The sequence below is a fragment of the Micromys minutus genome (assembly GCF_963924665.1).
Source record: "Micromys minutus genome assembly, chromosome: 2".
Taxonomy (NCBI): Eukaryota; Metazoa; Chordata; class Mammalia; order Rodentia; family Muridae; genus Micromys; species Micromys minutus.
This window is the reverse complement of record NC_137971.1, coordinates 32,267,180-32,287,885: the sequence shown is the minus strand read 5'-3', so window position 1 is coordinate 32,287,885 and position 20,706 is coordinate 32,267,180. Positions and strand designations below refer to the sequence as shown.

The 20,706-nt window shown below is 42.8% G+C and overlaps 1 protein-coding gene across 1 annotated transcript in view; it reads right to left on the bottom strand.

Moving 5' to 3' along the window:
- Positions 1-4,418: 4,418 nt before the first annotated feature.
- PUM3 (pumilio RNA binding family member 3) overlaps positions 4,419-20,706 on the bottom strand; it is a 38,821-nt gene continuing 22,533 nt past the window's right edge. Inside the window, exons 14-18 of the mRNA XM_080911628.1 lie at positions 14,489-14,631; positions 13,711-13,933; positions 11,417-11,504; positions 9,404-9,494; positions 4,419-6,273 (exon numbers count right to left, since the gene is read on the bottom strand). Coding sequence (XP_080767754.1) covers positions 6,141-6,273; positions 9,404-9,494; positions 11,417-11,504; positions 13,711-13,933; positions 14,489-14,631 — 678 coding nt within the window. The 3' untranslated portion in view covers positions 4,419-6,140. The remainder of the gene's footprint in view (positions 6,274-9,403; positions 9,495-11,416; positions 11,505-13,710; positions 13,934-14,488; positions 14,632-20,706) is intronic.

Sequence of the window (20,706 nt, the reverse complement as noted above, 5' to 3'; positions counted from 1 at the left end):
ACACACAATGAACCCGACACAGCATCCTGGGAGCCTTCAGGCATCACGTCCATCTTCACAGGAGTGGAGTGCTCTGGAGATGAACACTTGCCCACACTCTTGGTCAGAAACAGGGCCAGCCACATTGCACTAACAGATTTTCTGAAGGCAGAGTTAAGTAAGTAGATAGTTTAAAGTAGGTGTTTTGCTTTACAAATGATGAAACTAAGGACCAAGATCACCTGCTGGCCGGTAAGCAGACCCCAAAAATTCAGTTATTTCTGCTGCAATGACACCACCTAGGGCTATGCCTGCCTTGTCTTGACACTGACTCAAACTTGACCTCTGGAGGCCCCACTCCTCTTCTGTACCTTCACCTGCTGAGCCTAGGTGACCTCATCTTACCCCCATCCTTTTCCCCATGCAAACAGCCGCCCTCTCTAACAAGTCTTGCACTATGCCATCTACATAATGGGGTTGACAGACTTCACAAGAAGGTGTTGTGACAAGCGACAGCTCAAGGTGCTATTTCTATCAAGATCATTTGCATTTCAAAAGGATTCTATTTGGGTTCAGAGTTCCTCCAGGCTTCCTAACCCATAGGCAGGAGAGACTGGAGGAGACTGCAGCTACTCCTACCCTAGACAATAGCTGAAGCAGTAATGCCTAGCTCCAGACACCTTGCATGCAGGAAAGGGGAGGCAGAAATGTTCTACCTCCAAAGGCTAGAGATTTTATTTCACTTGCAAATCACAAACTTCAGAGTCATCATGTTGCCTTCAGGACAATTTCCAAACTCCAGTGATGCTACCTTTGTGTAGGAAGCCAGGCTGTGAAAGACCCGATTGGGCTAGGTCCAGTTCTAAGTGTTTTACATACATAAACTCATCTAATCTTCTCAAAGATGTGGGGGAGGTGCATGTTACATTCACTTCATCACTGAGCACATTGAAGCCGAAGTTGTGCAAACTTTCCACAGCAGAGCTAGGCTTTGGCTAAACCAGAGCTAGGCTTCAAACCAGCGACTGCAGGCTGCAGATCCCACACAATACCTTTTATTGCCCCTCACTTCACCTGCTTCTCGTCTTCCAAAGCGGTGGGATCTGTGTACAAATACATTTCAGAAGCCATACCACCTCACCCTGCTAACCTAACCGCTAGGTCCAGCAATAAAGATTTGGAGGACTTAGAGGCTGTTAAAGAAGGAAAGCACACCAGACTGCTGCAGAGAAGGCAGGGAGCGGCAGAACACCTTCAATACACCTTGCACCCCACTCGGTATCTTATGTATCACTAAGAAACGAGCTGCCTGTCAAACATCAGCCATGTTCATGTATCACTGTTAGGATGCAAGTGACAGATTTGAAATTTTCAAGTGTGCAGAAAGAAAATGATGGACTATGGTAATACTTATGCAAGCGGCTGCAGTCCAGGGTCCAAGGAGTCTGGGATTTGGAGAGCATCTTTCACTATTTTGCTCCCCTAAACTGGAGAACTCAAATGTCCTGCATTCTGACTAGAAGCTCTCAATTAAGCAGACTACTTTGGTCTGCTAACCAATCACTGTTCCCCCAAAGAATCAATTGTGATTTGGGGGACACGAGGTCTTGAGTCCTAGGCTGGGGTACGTCATAAATAGCCTCCTCTTTCCAACTAAGATGATGAAACTCATCTGCTGGCAAGGTGCCAGATGGACAAAGATAATATGCCCAGAAGGTTGTGATCTCCAGCAGATCCACAGTAGAATTGGCTTAGATACTGAAATACAAATGGCAGAATCTAGTAAGAAAACCAAAATTCCTATCCAGTCAAAAGCCTCCCGAAGAGCACATTCCAGCTGTGCCGCTGGTCTTGAGCCCCATCACTGCCTGCCATTGAAGAAACACCACCATGTCCACCAACAGATGGATAGGGCTAGCAGCATGAGCTTTTAAGTGCAAGACAAGTACCATTTCAAAGGAGAGTCTGCTTTCAAGCATCTGGAAGTGATTTAAAATACCTAAATTATTCATTATGCTTAATTGCAGTCTTTAAGAGCACAAAGTCAGATGATTCTCATGACCTTACCAGACTGTTATCACCTCCCACCCAAGTACTCAACACATGAGATAATCATGTCTTCCCAGGATGTAATTAAGAGCAGAACATGGGCTAAAATTTTTCACTCCTACACCTCTGAACCTCTATCCAGCCAAAGCCTTACAAAAATGCTTACTTGTTAGGTAGAATTTTGTAAATGATTTTTCTTTTCATGAAAGACTCTAATCTAAAGCACCGTTCTTTGGCAGCTCTGGGAGAAGGCATTAGTAGTGCCTTCCCAGGCACTGTTTGGAGTGCACAGTGGTCACTTTGCACTGTCCATAAAATACAGACTAGACAAATGGCACAGTGCATCTCATGTGAAAATGTCAAGCACTCACCAGACACAGTCCTTTGCTCTGTGTAGCAAGGTCCTAGAAACCTAACAGGGATGTCGAGGGAAGACTAGACACACACAGAAAAGCTGAGATCAGGTGGACTGGGATCTCTGATGGAGACGCCATGACACCCAAGGAAGCTCAGTGTTTATTATACAGCTAAGGAAGGAGGCAGGTCTGTTTAGTCTCCACTGGAGCAGTCTCCAGGGGAGGCTTTGGAACTTTCATGGGGCTGAGACACTGAGATCATTGACCTGGCCACACCATATCAACAATACATTTGTTTTCATTCCCCACAACATAGGCTAAGGGCTTTGGAACATTCTTGCTGATGTCTCCAATGGCAATGTTGAAGAGCATGTCGCCCTGGCTAAGCAGCATCACAAAGTGGCCAAGTTTTGCAATTTCCTTCTCGGGCTGCTTGTAACAGACTCTCAGCATCTTGTGTGCTAGTCAAGTTCACTGCCACGGAGCTGCATCACAAGCCTCACGTGGTGGAGTTTATTGTTTAGTTCACTGGAACTGGCTCCATATAAACTGATGCTCTAAGACGTCCTTTTACTTTTTTTCATTTTAGCCTAGGCTGGCTTCAAATTCATGATCCTCCTGCCAAAGCTCCTCAAGTACTGAGATTACAGACATGCTCGCACAAGCCAGCCTTCCTTGTGTTCTAGTCACTATTATCCTCAACTCATACATACACAAGATTCAACTTGAAAGGTTTTACTCTTTAGTGTGTAGGTAGTCATGTTACAGTGCATGTATGGGGATCACGAGACAATCTGGGAAAGATGTTTCCCCCCCTTTCACCAAGGAGGTCCCAGGAAACAAACTCAAGTTGTCAGGTTTGGCTAGAGGTTCACCAAGCCATTTTGCTGGCCCAAGATTTACTATTAGAGGAGATAAACTTGCTCTAATTGAGATGCAATCTGTATGAAATTTCACTGAAAATAAGAAAAAAAAAAGCTAACTCCTGTCTTGAGTTTGATCATGCAAGAAACTGTCCTCAGCTGGTTGTGGTGGTACACACCTTTAATTGCAGCACCCGAGAGTCAGGGGTAGGCAGATCTCTGTGAGTTGAGGCCAGTTTGGTCTGGATAGTGAATTCCAAAACACTATAAAGTATGAAGGTGGCATCAGACTTATGTTGCAACTTTACACACTACAGACAAGATTAATACTTCCAATTTTTTTGATGAAATTAATATGTGTAAATAATGAATTCTATACCCAGCTAAACTATCTAAAAGTCAGAGTAGAGCGTCACACTTGCCAGCACTCTATTTGACTTCACATGCATTGTTTCACAGGAAGTCTATTAGATGCTGTCACTCATTCAGGTAAGAGTGTTAAGCAAGAATAATAGAAATGGGCTTTCCACAGGAGCTAAAGGGATGAAGTGTGCAATTTTCAGGACATTCAGGAAGCCACAAGTCTCTCCAGGAGATGGGACCTCATGTGTTGGGCAGTGTATAAGACTAAAGGTATTCAAAGCCAGCCAGGTTAGCCCAAATCCAATTTACAATGAAATGAATGTAAATGAGAAAGGAGGCCTGCTTTCCCGTGTCATTAGGAGTTCAAGGGCTCCATTTGACTTACACAGCAGCTCAATATCATGACAGTTCTCAATTCTTTTGACCTCAGCATGTTTCCTTAAGGTAACAAACTCCAAACACCCACCCCCAGGACCACAGCTACCAGGCAGCTGGATGGGAGATCTGGGTTCTCACAAGCCCTCCCAAGCAAATCCCCTATTCTTCCAAGATTCCCAGGCTCAACGCTGACCTGAACCCACCACTGTTCTTCTTCCTAAGAATAAAAGAAAATATGCATATGGCTGGATGAGTAATTGTACATCTGTGACCCACATGAGAAACATCAGGTAGGAGACACTGATGGAGCACCTTGAGCAGATACCAGAACAGCCTTGGGGAACCACAGCAGACAAACAAAAAAGAAAATGGCTGTAGGGTTGGAGGTAATGCAAACAAGAAGTGTTTATATAATTCTGGTGAGAAAAATGGCAGCTCAGTATGTCATAATTCAATATTCAACAATTTATGTATACCCCTTTTATCACAGATGCAGTGTACTGCAGAAAGGGGTGGAAAAATGGTAAGTTCTCAGCATGTATTTCCCGCAGTATGAAGTCCCACTTATCTAAAACAAATATATTCAAATGCGCAATAAAGAGCATATTCAGAAATCCACCAGAGCTAAGAACTCAAGTCATTATGGAAAGCATAAGTTAGGACAGCAGAGGAATCAGCTGCCTTTTCTACAAGCTGCACAAAAGTACTTTTCAATTTATGTAGTGTATAGCTTGTGTTTCTATCAGTTGAGTTTTGAGTTCTTTGTGCCGGCTTTTTGTGAGTTGAGAATTCACTAATATAAATCTGACTGATAAATTACAAGACTCTAGAGTTTTGATTTTACTGGGCTATGGGAATTTGTGACAGATAACCACAGGGGGTGGATGGCTGGGAATGTGAGCAGGATCCCTAGCAAGAGAACCATGAGATGGGCAGTCAATGCATGGAGTTAGCCATGGAGGCAGCAAGACCACCAGGGCCAGAGAGTAGCTGGCACTAGTTTGGGATGGTGCATTTTTAATATTTCCCACTACATATGTGTTTCTTTTCACTTTTATTAAAGATTAAGCATGAAGTACCTCCAATTCTCATCTCTCCAAATGGTCCTTTCTATGGAGAACTCAAACCCAAATTATGGTATGCTAATCATACAGAAGCAAATCAAATTGTTTTTTCCTTATTTTCCTCCTCACTCCATACCCACCTTCCTTGAGGATCCATCCAACAGTGGCAGGTGTCAAGCCTTTGGAAAGGGCTTACTATAAACCCCAGCCGGAGAGAGCAGGGAAAGTCCCAGAAGCTGATTTAGTAGTCTTGGAACCTTGAAGTTGGAGACAGGTAAGGCACAGCCTATTTCCCAGAAGGCCTAAGCGTTTACAGATCAGATGGCTGCCTCATTACATCATCAGACACCAAGAGCAGTAACAGGCCTCCGTACTATAAATGTACTACATGAGCTTCTCGTGATCTACATATCTCCAGCTTTGCTGCTGAAAGCCAACTGTACTTCTAAAGTAAATTACTTACACTCAAACATATTTCCACAGCTCCCCTTTATGGGCTAGGACTATTTCAGGGACTGTTCCAAGAAAGAATGCTTTCATCCTCCTTGGAAGGTATTTACCCTGAAGGTCCAAATACAAAGATAAGGCTTTCCCAGGAACCTGGACTTCAGCAAGGGCCCATGAGCTCCTAATTCCTGTAGCACACTTCGCTCCATATGCTGGACTTAACAGAGCAGCTTTCACAGCAAACCTGACGGAACTCAAGTCTGCACAGCAGCTGTCCTGGTCAGGCCTCCTAGAGTTCAGATCACCTCACTGCTCCCACTGCACGCTCTGAGTTACCTTCTCATGTCCTTCCTTCGTTTGATATAACAGTCCTCTAAAGTCCACCTACTCCAGGAGCACACATCTGGGCCCATCATACCAGTCTGGGTGCTAACCCTTCTGCATCACTGCCACACTTCAATCTGTGTAGTACTCAGGCTGACAGATGAGACAGTTGACATTAAACCAAATGTCTCTTTTACAAACAGTTTTATATAAATAGGTCCTTTAACAAATACACGCATAGGGCATCCAGTTATGAGTGCGATAGAGTCTGCCCTTCTCCTGTGGGAAGCGGATTCCAGCTTGCTCATCCTGCACACCTATGCAGTCAGCTTCTCAAGCAGAGTCTGGATGCCTCTGCTGGTGCTTTTGTTTTTTTCCAAGGTAGGAATCAGGGTTTTCAGTCCAGCTTTGACTTTGTTTACAACTTCCTGGTCACAACTCTGAAGAAGGCTAGAGGGAGGAAAAGGATTAAAAAAGTAAATTTCATGAAGGCCCTGAATCTGAAATATAACCCAAATCGACAATGTAACCAGTTCACTGTTGAGTCACCTCATGTACAGTGCATTATATAGATTTAAAAACATTTACCAGATGAGGGTCACCAAGATGACTCAGTGGAACCCATACAGTGGCAGAGAAAAACTGGCTAGAGCAACTTGTTTCCTAGCTTATCCGTGTATACTCTAGCATGTTTGTGTATACAGATACCCACACTCACTAAATAATAAATAAATGCAGTTAAAAACAATTAAAACTCACCAAATGATACTAGTCCACATTCTGAAACTATGAACATAACTTGTGGGGGGAGTCACTGAGATAAGACTCCATTAATTTTGATTATCTTCTGATTTTCCTGCCTTAACACTGTTTGTCAGGCATGGTGGTTTAGGTTCATATATTGGAATGTTTGGTTTCCAGTTGATGGAACTGTTTGGAAAGGATCGGGAGGTAGAGAGAGCCTTTGGGATGGGCTTTGTGGTTTCAAAAGCCCATGCTACACTCAGTCTTGCTTATCCTGTCTTCTTCCTGTGAATTACAGTAAGCTCTCAGCTACTGAGCCAGCATCACGCCTGGCTGTCTGCTGCCATGCTCCCATGCTCCCTGCCATGATGGCCATGGACTAACCCCGTGAAACTGTAAGAAACCTCCTTTCCCCCCAAACACATTTTCTTTTATTGGTTGCCTTGGTGATAGGTATCTCTCCACAGCAATAAACAGTGATTAAGATAGAGGGCACTTGTCTTATCTGGGTGATAAATCTCAAAAGCAGAGACCACATGGTTTACTCATTTATGGATGCTGTGGCATTGTATGAATACAGATGGCTACATAGATGAACTCACCCCGGGGAACAGGTGTGGCAGACAAAGCATGGGAGAAAAGCAGAGTTTGGTGACCTTGTCACCTACAACATACTGTGCTGCAGAAGTGGAAGGGGGCTTTACCTTATCCCTGATTTGGCCAGAAACTGCCTCTGTCATTAACTCTGGCATGTTGATTGTCTTAGACACAGTTTTCTGGTCTGCAGATTGGGATTAACAACAGAATTCACCTTCTCCAGGTTGTTTGCTTTTGGTTGGAGAACTGAATCCAGGATCTCCGAGATTCTACCACTGACTGTAAATTTATGGCTGAATTCTACTGCCAGGCTAAGCTACACTTACTCTAAGCCACACTCAACACTGAGCCTTACTCACGCTAAACCCACACTCATGCTAAGCCCACATTTATCGACTGAGCTAGACCCCCAGTTCCCAGAGGAAAAACTTTTTTAAAGCTAGAGATATTTAGTAAACGCTCAATAAATGAGAACCATTAAACATGGGATGGGTCACAGGCACCTGACTGCAGGCCACCAGGCCCAAATTTCCTTTTTTCTCCCAAGTTCTTTAGGATTACATTTAAATGTTGACCTATGGAATAAGAAGACCACTTGGCATTTTCCAAAGCAACTTTAAGATTGTTAACATTTTGCTTTGCAACCAAGGAAAAACAGGAAAACACAGTAGGCAGGACTGGAGGCCCAGGCAGACTGACAAAAGCCTACTTTCCTAGCTGCTAGAAAACTCTACTTTATAGTGTTACTCCTCAGCCAGCATACCAGGCTTTTTCCTTCTCACCCAGAATGTTCCTTCAGTAGCAGAAGAGCAACTGTGAACAAACAACAATATTAAATAATCCCCAAAGAAAACACACCTTCTAACTAAAATGTAAACAGGCAGGGAATTTTTGCAAACAAATGCTACTCAAATATCCAGCAAACATAAAGACTACATTCAAAGCCACACAACAATAGAACTATTTAGAACCTTAAAACACTATGTGTCTCCATATAGTTCCAGACAAAGCTCCACAAGAAACACACTGGATCATTCTTCTGTCTGATCTACCCGAGGTAGTGCTGACTGATAAGCAAACTTCACACATGAATTTCATGACATTGCTGAAATTTCCACTTAGTTGGACAAGGTGAAAGCATTTGTCAGTAGACATTACCTCCAAAGCCTGGTAAAGAAATGCAAGTCAAAAAAGTTCCTGTTGCAGCTAATGGGTTCTGACTCTAACATCTCCTGTAATATTAACTAATTTCACTAAGAAACAGGCAACATAATCTATATAACCATGCAATCAAATAAAACGACGACTTAAAAATCAATTCTCATGTATCTACAGGAGATCACATAGTATACTGGAATACTGAGCTTAATGTTTACAAACCACAGCTGGGCTGGAAAGCAAGCTCCACAGATGAGGTTGAAAGTCAAACTGGACGACCCATTTTCTCTAAGATAAAATGAATTCCTCCTCAAAGTTGATTTCGGCCAGTGTTTTATAATTAAGAAGCAAACCAGAACGGCAACACAGCAGAAGAAAACCAGTAAATGATCCAAACAAGCACACAGATATAAAATGAACATTTTGAACAATGATCTATACATTATAAACTCAATATAACCAAGTCCAGAGAACGATCTATAAGCAAGGCCTCCATTTCCACATCAACTCCTTGTACTTCAACAAATCCTCTATCAATCTGGAATCACTAAAGACAACCAAAGAAACCAGAAAGTTAGGCTTGACTTAAACAGCTTTGTGATAGTTTCCAGAGGCATACATCTTACTCATTAAGAAAAAAAATGTAACTATATTTTGGCTAAGCTTACAAATGTAGTAAAACTATATACACTGTAAACGTAAAATTCTGTGACCCCTGCCTACCAAAGATGACAATACTTAAATCTGTGGACTGAAGAGCTGTGTTTGCTTTTAAAGAAAATTTTAGTGCCGTCTGCTCATTGTTTGCGTGTGAGCAGACAAAGCTCCTTGCCCCAGCACAGAGCTGAGCAGAGGATAACTTGCAGAACTTAGTTCTCTCTTGCGTCATGTGGGGCCTGGAGATGCAACTCTAGCAGTTGAGCTTAGTGGCAAATGCCTTTGTCTCACCCCTCTAAAAGTACTTTTTAATATTTGTCTAGACTAAGAGTGATGGAGTAACCCCACATTATTGGAAATAAATTCTAGAAAAAGAAAGGAATGAAGTATGCGTTTGTGTGTGTTGCATGACACAGCTACCAACCTGGAAAGAATAATGGCTCCTCGGTTGATGCTGGCCCAGGACTTGAGGTTCTTCACACCAACATGCTCTACAAGGGTCTTTGCAAAACAACCTGTAACGAAGACTGATTCTTAGTGAGCGCCACATGCACACCCCGTCCCTCATCTCTATTCCCAAGTTAATAAAAACAACCCTCACCTATAAACACTAAAATTTTAGTATAGATCTAGTATTGTTAATACAGCCAATTTTCTTAACTCTGATGCAACTTCCTAACTATTTTTAGTAATAATTACCCAGAAAAACAAATTATTTTTAAAAAGATCATTTGGTCATATCTGTATTTCTTTGTATTATTTAATGATTTAATCTTGACTTACTCAGCAACTAAGTGTTTGACAGTATCATTTCACCTGTAGCCTGAATCAGTTCTCCTTACAGAAAAAATTTAACTACAAGGGACAAGTAACATGGTCAGTGGTTAAAGAACGAACATTTGCTTACTCAGCAATTTCTCTCTACAGTGCTTTCATAGCCACATAGCCTGCTGTCCCAGCTCCGGAGGCTGAGGCAAGAGGACAGCCATGAGCTTCAGGCTAGCCAATTCCTCCATCCCAACCACAGTTCATCTGTATCTGTTTCCAAGGTCTTACCATGTCATTCACTGTGCCCTCTAGGTATAGCTCATTCTCAAACAGTGGGGGAATTCTAGTGACTGGGGCTTGGAAAGGAGAAGATGACCCGTGCAGACAGCAAAAATCTCAAATAGGTACTGTGTATGTGTAATAATTAATTCAAAGATACCCACACTTAGCTCTTCATGGTAAACAGGGGCAGCAATCAGCTTGTGGTGCTGTTTGCTTTCCAAAGGTGATAAAAACAAGATGTTCTCCACTGTGTTCATTTCTACATGCTGCCTGTCCCCATTAAGGGTGCAATCTAAGTCTTCTGTTGGACCAACAGAACATGGTGAGGTAACATGAGACGACCTCTAAGGATCAATCTGAAGCCTAAGCACACATGTTCTTGGTTTCCTTAGAATAGTCAATCTAAGAACCAACCACTGGGGCTGGGGAAGCGCTTCTGCATGAGCACTGAAGACTGGCCTCCACTTCCCAGAAACTAAGTATTGCTGGAAGGCTTGTTGTTATTATATACCCATGCCTAGAATTCCATTATTCTGGGTGGGATGAGGGGTGCGAACAGGCCCCCTAGAAGCACAGGGGCCAGGTAGCCTAGCATATGGAGCAACAGATCACAACAGACAAGTTCTGTCTCAAACAGGGTAGATAAAGACTGACATCTGAAACTGTCTTCTGCCCTCCACACATATGCCATGCCATGCTATGTTCATAGTCATACACATACATGCCACAAATAAAAAGAAATAAAAAATAAAAAACAAAACAAAACAATTAACCTCTATGATGTGTGTAAGCCGAAGCAGTCTAGGAGGAGGTGCGGTAACGCTGGCAGTCCTGTGAGCGAGCTACTGCAACAGCGGGTGCACTCCAATCCCAACCAGGAGCCTTGAGAGGTAGACAGAGACCAGCTCCACTAAAGCCCAAACCACTGCTCAGCGAACCAGTAAGTACAGCAAAAGTAACAGACACTTATTTGTGCTTGAAAACAACAAACACTCCAAGCCCAACAACCATGTTTTAGGGCTTTTGACATTTTAATTATGAAAAATCATTAAAAAAAATGTCTGAATGAGGACAGTGCTGCCCTCTGCCCCGCACCAATGGCCCCCCTGCCTCGCACTAGCAGGCACCCTAGCTATACACTCACTGTAAGCTGTCTCCAGAAACAAATCCATGACCTCACCTTTTCCAGCCACTGTAACAGCTTAAAGTATTTATATGGTAGGGGAGAAGACAAGCAGTCTCTACTAACGAGCTGTAGCCCAACCCCTAAAATTTAATCATTACTTATTCACAGACATAATTTCTACATAGTTGGCAAATCATACCTTAACCTAAATGCCAAAATTCCACGTAAAACACCCAAAAAAAGATAAGGGGCACAACCTACCTTCTTTTCCATTTTCTTTCATCTTTTTATCTTGCTCTATTAACCATTTGAGAACTAGATGTCCTGCAGGATGCTCAGCAACATGAAGCTACAAGAGAACCCGGAACGTTATTTCAAAAGCTATCATCTATCTCTGGTCCCTGAACCTATCTCTACCCATGAACAGACATGGGTACAGTTAAGTTTCAATTTTAAGAAACCTTCACCCAGGGAGCAACAAACATAGTAGATCATAGCCCCTACCAGGTAGCTCTCATGAGTTAGTGAGTGTCAGCAGTAACATACACTGTTCATCTGCAAACCAGGTCAATCTGTCCACTCTTCCCATGGCAATACACTATTCTAAGATAGAAACCTCTGGAGAGAATGCTACATGGTGCGTAAATATTATTCACTACAATGCCTAACAAAAGCCAAGAAGACATTCTGCAGTCTACTTGCTGGCCTTACCAGCTTTTCCCACAGTAACACTGGTCTCCCTTCCTGCAGGCGGAGAACCAATGAGCACTAGTTCCACAGAGAGCAGTATTTCATCACATATGCATCTGATCTGCTCCAGGAAGTCAGGGACCTGAGCCTCAGCTCACAGCCCACTTGTCTCTTCTAATCCATGTGTCAAAAGTATGCCAGACACTCGATACCATGCATCCTTTTTATTCAGAATCAAATGTGTGTGGGTTTTAACATGGCTGAATGCCAGACTAGACCCATGGCTAGAGGGAACTAGAGACAGAATTAGTGCTGTGAAAAAGATGCTGGACTACTTACTTACTCAACAAGTAGCCTCCAACCTGTTTCCTCTAAAGGATCCACTGTGTCCTCAGAGACTACATCCTCAATGGCTTTAAGCAGTCATGGCCATCCAGTCACTGCCAGACTGGTCTTTCGCACCGTGACAACTCAGTGCTGCTATCACAAGGCATTTCATTATCTGCAGCCTATGGATTGCTCATCAGAACTATGCAGATCACTAGTTTAAAGTCCTTGGGACTGAACTAGAATGCAGATGTTAGCACTCAGCTAACATAAAGGTATGCATAAAAGTGACATGCACATGTCTGTCCAATGGATTCCAAACTCTAAGGGCAGGGACTATCATTTCATCTTTGAGTATCTCTTTAAGCATTCCTGACAGATTTATTGCTTTTGCAATTAATGAATGAAAGGCTTAGAACTTGAACAGCTTATTTTATATCCTTGAGCAATGCCAGGGATCATAATGAAAGACTACTCTATTTAGCACATAAAGGCTTTTGTGAAACTAATTGACAGCAGAGGTCAAAGATTAAAAAAAAAAAAAAAAAAAAAAAAAGGTGGTTCCTGTAACCAACTGCTGGTTCAGAACTCTCCTGAAGCTTACAAGCCAGCACAGGACAAAGGTCAATACAATCAGCCCCTGCACTCCTCTTCTCTGTCTGCTGTTTTGGGATCCCTTCTTCAGGGCTACAGTACACCCACCTGCAGCCCACACTCCTCTCCACCATTCTTGGCTGAGCTGCTAACCTTTCAGGGCTCAGTGTAGCTTTGTCCATTCCCAGGAAGGCTACGTGGGGACAAGCTGGGTCTGACCCAACCTCTTAGAACTCACAGCTGTCCTTCATAGTTTTTGTTTTGGTATTAACCTAAATAATTATTCACTTAAATAGTGTGTCTTCCAAAAGCTTTCGGGGTGCTGTGGAGGATGGTGTTGCCTGCTATCTAGCACTAACAAGGTACATGCAATCAGTGAACTTCAGACGCAATGGAGAAATCACACCATACCCATGTGAATATAAACAAGAATGAGCAACCACATTGCTTGTTTGAGACAGCCCCATCCAGCAGGCCCTGAACTCCTCATGTAGAAGAGGATGACCTGGAACTCCTATTTCTCCTACCTTAATCTCTCAGATCTAAAGTCTAGCTTTATGAATATTCACCTCTCTGACTCAGCGAGTCTTTTTTAATGACTCAAACAAAATTAGAGAAGACTTCAAGGACTGTGAGCAGGGAATGAGTTAGGCTTTGAACTGATGAAACACACAGGACAAGAGAAAGAGCACTTCATACCATGGGAAGCAGCTGCAACACAAGCATGGACTATTCTGGAATGGCAGTAAGGGGAAATCACAGACAACGTGTCTGTAGGCTCATAGGATCCCTGTCTTCTGGGGAAGACAAGCACTACCACCATGGCTCTGAACTATCACTGTTAAATGCACTACTGGCATTGCTGTTAACACTGCAGTCTCCATGACTGGGGATTTTAAGGCCCTGTGGCTCTCCTGTTGGTACTATAATCAACAGTGCATCACCTCTCCGTCCTTGCCACCAGGATACAGTTCTGCTGCTGCCAAACTGGCGATGGAATCCATAGCAGGCTGAACATCTCCAGTAGCAGATCCCAGGATGACAGACACCAGCACACATGCAGACTTATCCAGCACCAGCTCTTGAGTGTGTCCTTGCAGGTAGCTCAGTAAAGATGGAGAGATGGACTCCAAGAGCTCACGCCGGCGGATTACAGTGTCCTTCTTACTGTCGGAATACGTTAAAGGAGGTGGTAAGCTAAGTGACCGATCTTATTATCACAAACCTCTAAGAGCCATCTACTCTACTGTCTGTCCTTCTGCCGAGCATGCAGACAGTAAGTGAGTGAAGGGCAGACTAAGATTCATCTTTCCATTCCCAGGATCTGAACACTACCTGCCGTAGAGTAAGAATTAAAGGAAGCTGCCTTCTACACCACATGAATGAATAACCAACCATTCCCAACCCAGCCAATCTTAAACCAAATAGTGACAAGTCGTCATGTGAGACAGGACGTGTTCAGAGTACATTATAGATGCTCTCAGGACATTGAAGTCTAAGATGCTGGGAACTTTGAAAGTGAAGTAAAACATAAAGCAATCTATGCACTTGAATGCCTACTGTGTGCCAGGTAGGTGATGAGTTGTGCTCTATTGGCCCGATACTGTCATTTCCTTCAAGGCAGGCTCTGAGACTACGGAATTCACTAAGAAGTTTTAGGGAAACGGAGGGAGAGAAGGATGCGTCTGTGAGGATTTCTTGGAGTCATGAGCCGGCCTTCACCTGTGCACATTGCCATCACCCTTCTGCAGAAGCTCGATGATCTCTGGCACCGTGTGGGCGGGATCTCTGGGACTCAGCAAGTACAACAGGACTTTCCTTCCATATTTGTCATTAACTAAGCTGGGCAAGGAACTGATGATTTCCTAGATAATGAAAACAAAAACGTCCACTGTTTATTACATTCTCAGAGTTCTGCTGAGATTTGATGAGGATGAACACACCCTGGGTATTTCCCTCACTTCACTCACGTCACTAGTGACGTCAATTCTGACATCTCTTATCAAAGCAGAAAGAATTACTTTCAGAATAGTTAATTCTCTACTGTGGCCATAATTATTAAGCATCCTGTTTTAACTAAGTGATCAAACCCAAGGACTTTAAAGTTAGAAGAGCCACCTCCCTCACTTTGAGTATGTCTTGGGCCACTATTGCTAAGGACAGCCCCTGCTGTGATCTGAGAGGACAGTCAGTCTGCAGGAGCACTTAATTCAGCAGGAGCCTTGATGAAGGACCCCAGAACCTCCCTGCTGAGACTGAGAGTGGAAGCTGCTCTGTTAATCACAAGATGTAAAAAGGCTTAGCTGGGTTGCTTATTCATAGCAAATAAAGGCTGTTTACTACAGAGAAAAATACAAACAGGGAGATGGGAAAATAACCCAGCAAGAGGATGCCCAGCATCCTATGAGCTGCCATCAGCACTGCCAGTGGTTAGGATTGAAATGATATTGCTCTATCCCGGCTAAACCATGTGGTTGCTGGGAACTGAACTCAGGACCTCTGAAAGAGCAGTCAGTGCTCTTAATCTCTGAGCCATGCCCCTATTCTGTTTTAATTTTTTAAGAATTAAGAATAGATGTATTTTGTGTATAGGTATTTTGTCTGCGTGTATGTCCATGCACAACATGTATGCAGTGCCCACAGAAGCCAGAAGAGGGCGTCAGATTCACTGGCATTAGAGTTACAGCACTGTTAGAGCTGGTATTGAACCTGGGTCTTCTAGAAGAGCAGCCAGTGAGTGCTTTTAAGTACTGCTCCAGTTCCCAGTCTGCTCTTAAAAAAAAAAAAATCAATCAAAACAAACAACAAATAGTTTCTATTTATTACTAAATTAGTGTCTTTAGTACAAGGGATTAAACTAAAGTCAGTCATCAACCACAGGACCACATACAGTAAAATTCAGAATCACATGTTGATGATAATCCTAAGCTTCCTATACCTCTGATAGCTCATGCGAGTAGCCACCAGTGGCTATGTGCTGGACATAATCATTGAGCCATCTCTCCAGCCCTGTACATGAACTCATGGCATAATGAGAAAAGGTAAGAAGCACCAAATAAGCAACAGATCACACTGACAGGCCCCACACATAAGAACCCTGCTAATGGCACAGCCAGCACGAACAACTTCTGTAACTGACACACTCAGTTTATCTGCTCTGGCCAAGCAGGCCTTTGCCTAGGCTCCTTGGCATTCTTAAGAGGGCGAATGGTTCAAATCAAAGATGCACACAGGCAATGGAACTAAAGTGTACACACATTTTCCACACAAGGACAGAAACAGAACAAACAACAGAAACCTCAGACCAGAACCTATAGTAAATACATTGCTATAATAGGTTATATGTGAGGGGAAAACAAAAACCAAAAAACCCCCAAAACTACAAACTGCTTTAGCCTCAAGGAGCTAAAGAGAATGAATGGCAAGTTAAAGGCAAATAGAAGAGGCTTAAATAATAGATACCGCTTTTGGCCGAGGGAGCCATCTTCCAGCTAACTCACCAACATGGCAAACTCAAAAGGAAAAGAACACTTAGTATATATTCTCTAGGCCTTTAAGAAAACATGGAGTTGTTCCTTTGGTAACTAACTCGGATCTACAAGAAGGATGATATCAAGGAATGAATGGGCATTGTTCAGAAAGGAATGCCCCGTAAGTGTTATCACAGAAAAACCAGAAGAGTCTACAATGTCACCCAGCATGCAATGGGCATCATTGTAAACAAGCAAATTAAGGGCAAGATTCTGCCCAAGAGGATCAGTGTGCGTATTGAGCACATCAAGCACTCGAAGAGCAGAGACAGCTTTCTGAAGCGGATGAAGGAGAACAAGCAGAAGAAAAAGGAAGCAGAAGAGAAGGGCACCTGGGTTCAGCTGAAGTGCCAGCCTGTGCCACTCAGAGAAGCGCACTTTGTGAGGACTAATGGGAGAGAGCCTGAGCTGCTGGAGCTCATTCCCTATGAATTCACGGCCCGATGTACAAAGAGAAATAAAGGACCCAGGCTGAATTAAAAATAAAGACACCAACAACAGAGCCAAGGGAAGGCTAAATGACTAGAAGCCTGAGTACTTTAAAAACACTTCACTGCAAAGCCCATCCTTTGGCTGCACTCAGGGCATGTACTCTCTCTAGTCTCAGCCCACAACCTCCCTCTTTATTGAATACTTAGTCCATCTTCCTCATGTAAGCATCTGGTCTATGGGCATTTCTAAGTTCTAAGTCCTGTCAGATCACAGGTAACTGCTAAATATGAGTGAAAATAACCTAAGAAAAGTTTCAAGAGAAAGAGTTATTATCAGCCTATGACTTCAACCTGACATTTTGGTAAAGACAATTACTCTGAAGTGAAATCCAGTAAAGTTGGGGTTTTAGAGTCTGGGTGGGAATATCATCAAAGGGCTGTAGTGCTTAGTTTTACTGTCAGTTTGATACAGCCTAGAATCATCTGGGAAGAGTCTTACTGAAGAGTTATCAAGAACAGGATGACCTGTAGGTATGACTGTGGGCAAATTGTCTTGTCTGTTAATTGATGTAGAAAGATCCAGTCCACCATGGGAAGCTCCATTCCCTAAGTAATGACCAGTATAAGAGAAAAACTAGCTGGCAAGAAGCAAGGATTCACACCTTTATTCTATTAGTGATGATAGATGTGATGCTTTGAGTTCCTTCCCTGACTTCTCTACAATAAGGGGCTGGACATGTCAAGTGTAAGCCAAATAAACCCTTTCTTCCCAAGGTTGGTTTTTGTTTGTTTGCTTTTTAATTTTCAAAGCTACAAAAATAAAACTAGAACACACAGGTGTGACTAAGAATTGTATGGGATAGCAAAAGTCAATATAAATGTAAGAGTAACTCTTGGAGTTTCTCAGCTTTTTGTTGTTTATTTTTGGTTTCAAGTGCTAGGAACTAAAGCCAAGCCTTTTGTGTGCCCAATGCTCCCACAATGAACTACATACAAACTCCTCCAAAAATGATTTGGCTTTTGTTTCTGAGAGAGGGTTTCATGTATCCCAAGGCTGGCTTCAGAGTTACTTTGTAGCCAAGGATAATATCCACCTTCCTCCTCTTACTTAAGTGCTAGATGCTAAAAGCCTTCACTACTAGGCCTGGGTTATGTGGTGCTGTTTATGGAGCCCAAGGCTTTATGGGCATCAGAAAAGGACTCTACCAAATGAACTATACATATGAGGTCCAAAAATAGTTTTTAAGAGAGTAAAAATACTAACCACCACCATGAAAATAAAAACTAATAACCTTCATATATTCACTAGAGGACTACTGAAAAGTAAATGAAGTACACAAAGATGCTTAAGAGCGGGTTTTTGGGCCCAACCACCAGCCGGAAAGGCGGCTCCAGCCAGAAAGGCGGCTCGTACAGGCTGAGCAACTGGTGAGTGGGAGACCTAGGCTGCGGGGGAGCAGAGGGATCTCTGCGGAGTGCACACGGAAAGGGCACCCCCTGCCCTGACCTGCCCTGTCCTGTCCTCCCCGATCCAGTAACCGTGAACAGATCTTAGGAACTTCTGTTCCCACCCGGAGACGACTTCAGGTCGCAGAGCAGAGCCTGGCCCAACCACCAGCCGGAAAGGCGGCTCCTACAGGCTGAGCTACTGTGACCAGGAACAAATCTTAGGAACATCTGTTCCCACCCGGAGGTGACTTCAGTACGCAGAGCAGAGCCTGGCCCAGCTGCCACCCGGAACCTGGGCTGCTGGGGAGTAGAGAGATCTCTGAGGAGTGCACACGGAAAGTGTACCAGGGACACAGACCAGATACAAGGGAAAGGCAAGAACATATCACTGACAACAAAATGGCAAGAGGAAAGAGAAAGAGTATATCCCAAGGAAACCAAGACAATCTAGCAACACCAGAACCCAGCTCTCCGATAGTAGCAAACATAGGAATTCCAAACACTCCAGAGAAAGAAGACACAGACCTGAAAACATGCCTCAAGACGCTGATAGAGTTACTTAAACAAGAAAGGGAGGAAAAGCAAAAAGATTCAGAAGCTTTTAAAGAAGAAACAAGAAAAACACTCAAAGAACTCAAAGAACGAGACGAAAACAGAACCAAGGAAATAAAGGAATGGAAGAGGGAAATTAAAACAGAAATTGACACAATAAAAAAAGCGCTAAAAGAGATAACCCTAGAGTCAGAACACCAAAAAAAGAAATCAGGAGTCACAGAAGCAAGCATTTCCAACAGATTACAAGAGATCGAGGAGAGAATCTCGGGGGCAGAAGACAACATTGCAAACATAGACAAAACAGCCAGAGAAGATGCAAAAAACAAAAAGCTCCTAACCCAAAATGTCCAGGAAATACAAGACACAATGAGAAGACCGAACCTAAGGATAATAGGAATAGAAGAGGGAGAAGCGTATCAACTAAGAGGCACAGTAAATATCTTCAACAAAATCATAGAAGAAAACTTCCCTACCCTCAAGAATGAGATGACCACGAGCATAAAAGAAGCCTTCAGAACTCCAAATAGGTTGGACCAGAAAAGAAATACCTCCCAACACATAATAGTAAAAACATCAAGTGCCCAAAGTAAAGAAAGAATACTAAAAGCAGTAAGGGAAAAAGGTCAGGTAACTTATAAAGGCAGACCAATCAGACTCACACCCGATTTCTCAGCAGAGACTATGAAAGCTAGAAGAGCCTGGACAGACATCATGCACTCCTTAAGAGAGCACAAGTGCCAGCCCAAGCTGCTATACCCAGCAAAACTATCAATCACCATCGATGGAGAGACAAAGATATTTCAAAACAAATCAAAATTCACACAATATATGACCACAAACCCAGCACTACAACGAATTACAGGTGGAAAACCCAATACAAGGAGGGAAAATACAGCCTAGTAAAAACAAGAAAACTCCTAAACAAGAAAACTAAAAAAAGAAAAAAAACACGGACACAACTCAACTTAAAAAAGCAAAAATGGCAGGATACAGAAACAATTATTCCTTGATATCTATTAACATAAATGGGCTCAACTCCCCAATAAAGAGACACAGACTATCAGACTGGATACATAAACAAAATCCAGCCTTTTGCTGCATACAGGAAACTCATCTCAGAGACAGAGACAGACACTATCTCACAGTAAAAGGGTGGGAAAAAAACTTCCAAGCAAACAGCTCCAAGAAGAAAGCTGGAGTGGCTATTCTAATATCGAATAAAGTAAATTTCCAACCAAAAGTTATCAAAAAAGATAAAGAAGGACACTTTTTACTCATTACCGGGGAAATCTGTCAGGAGGAACTCTCAATCCTTAACATATATGCTCCAAATAAAAAATCACCCACATTCATAAAAGAAACTCTACTAAAGCTCAAAAAATACATTTCACCCCACACAATAATAGTGGGAGACTTTAACACCCCACTCTCACCAATGGACAGATCAGGGAAACAAAAACTGAACAAGGACACTGCAAAACTAGCAGAGACTTAGAACCAACTAGAATTAATAGATATATACAGAACATACTATCCTAAAGTAAAAGAATACACCTTCTTCTCACCACACCATGGCACCTTCTCGAAAATTGACCACATAATTGGACACGGAACGAGCCTTCATCGATATAAGAAGATTGAAATACTCCCATGCATCCTCTCAGATCACCATGGTCTACGGCTGGTCTTTAACAACAACAAAGACAACAAAATGCCCACATACACATGGAAACTAAACAACACTCTGCTAAAGGATAGCAGGGTCAAAGAAGAAATAAAGAAAGAAATTAAGGATTTTCTAGAATTCAACGAAAACGAAAACACAACATACCCAAACCTATGGGATGCAATGAAAGCAGTATTGAGAGGAAAACTCATTGCTCTAAGTGCTTCCAAGAAGAAACTGGAGAGAGCTCACATCAGCAACCTGACAGCACAGCTAAAAGCCCTAGAACAAAAGGAAGCAGATTTACCC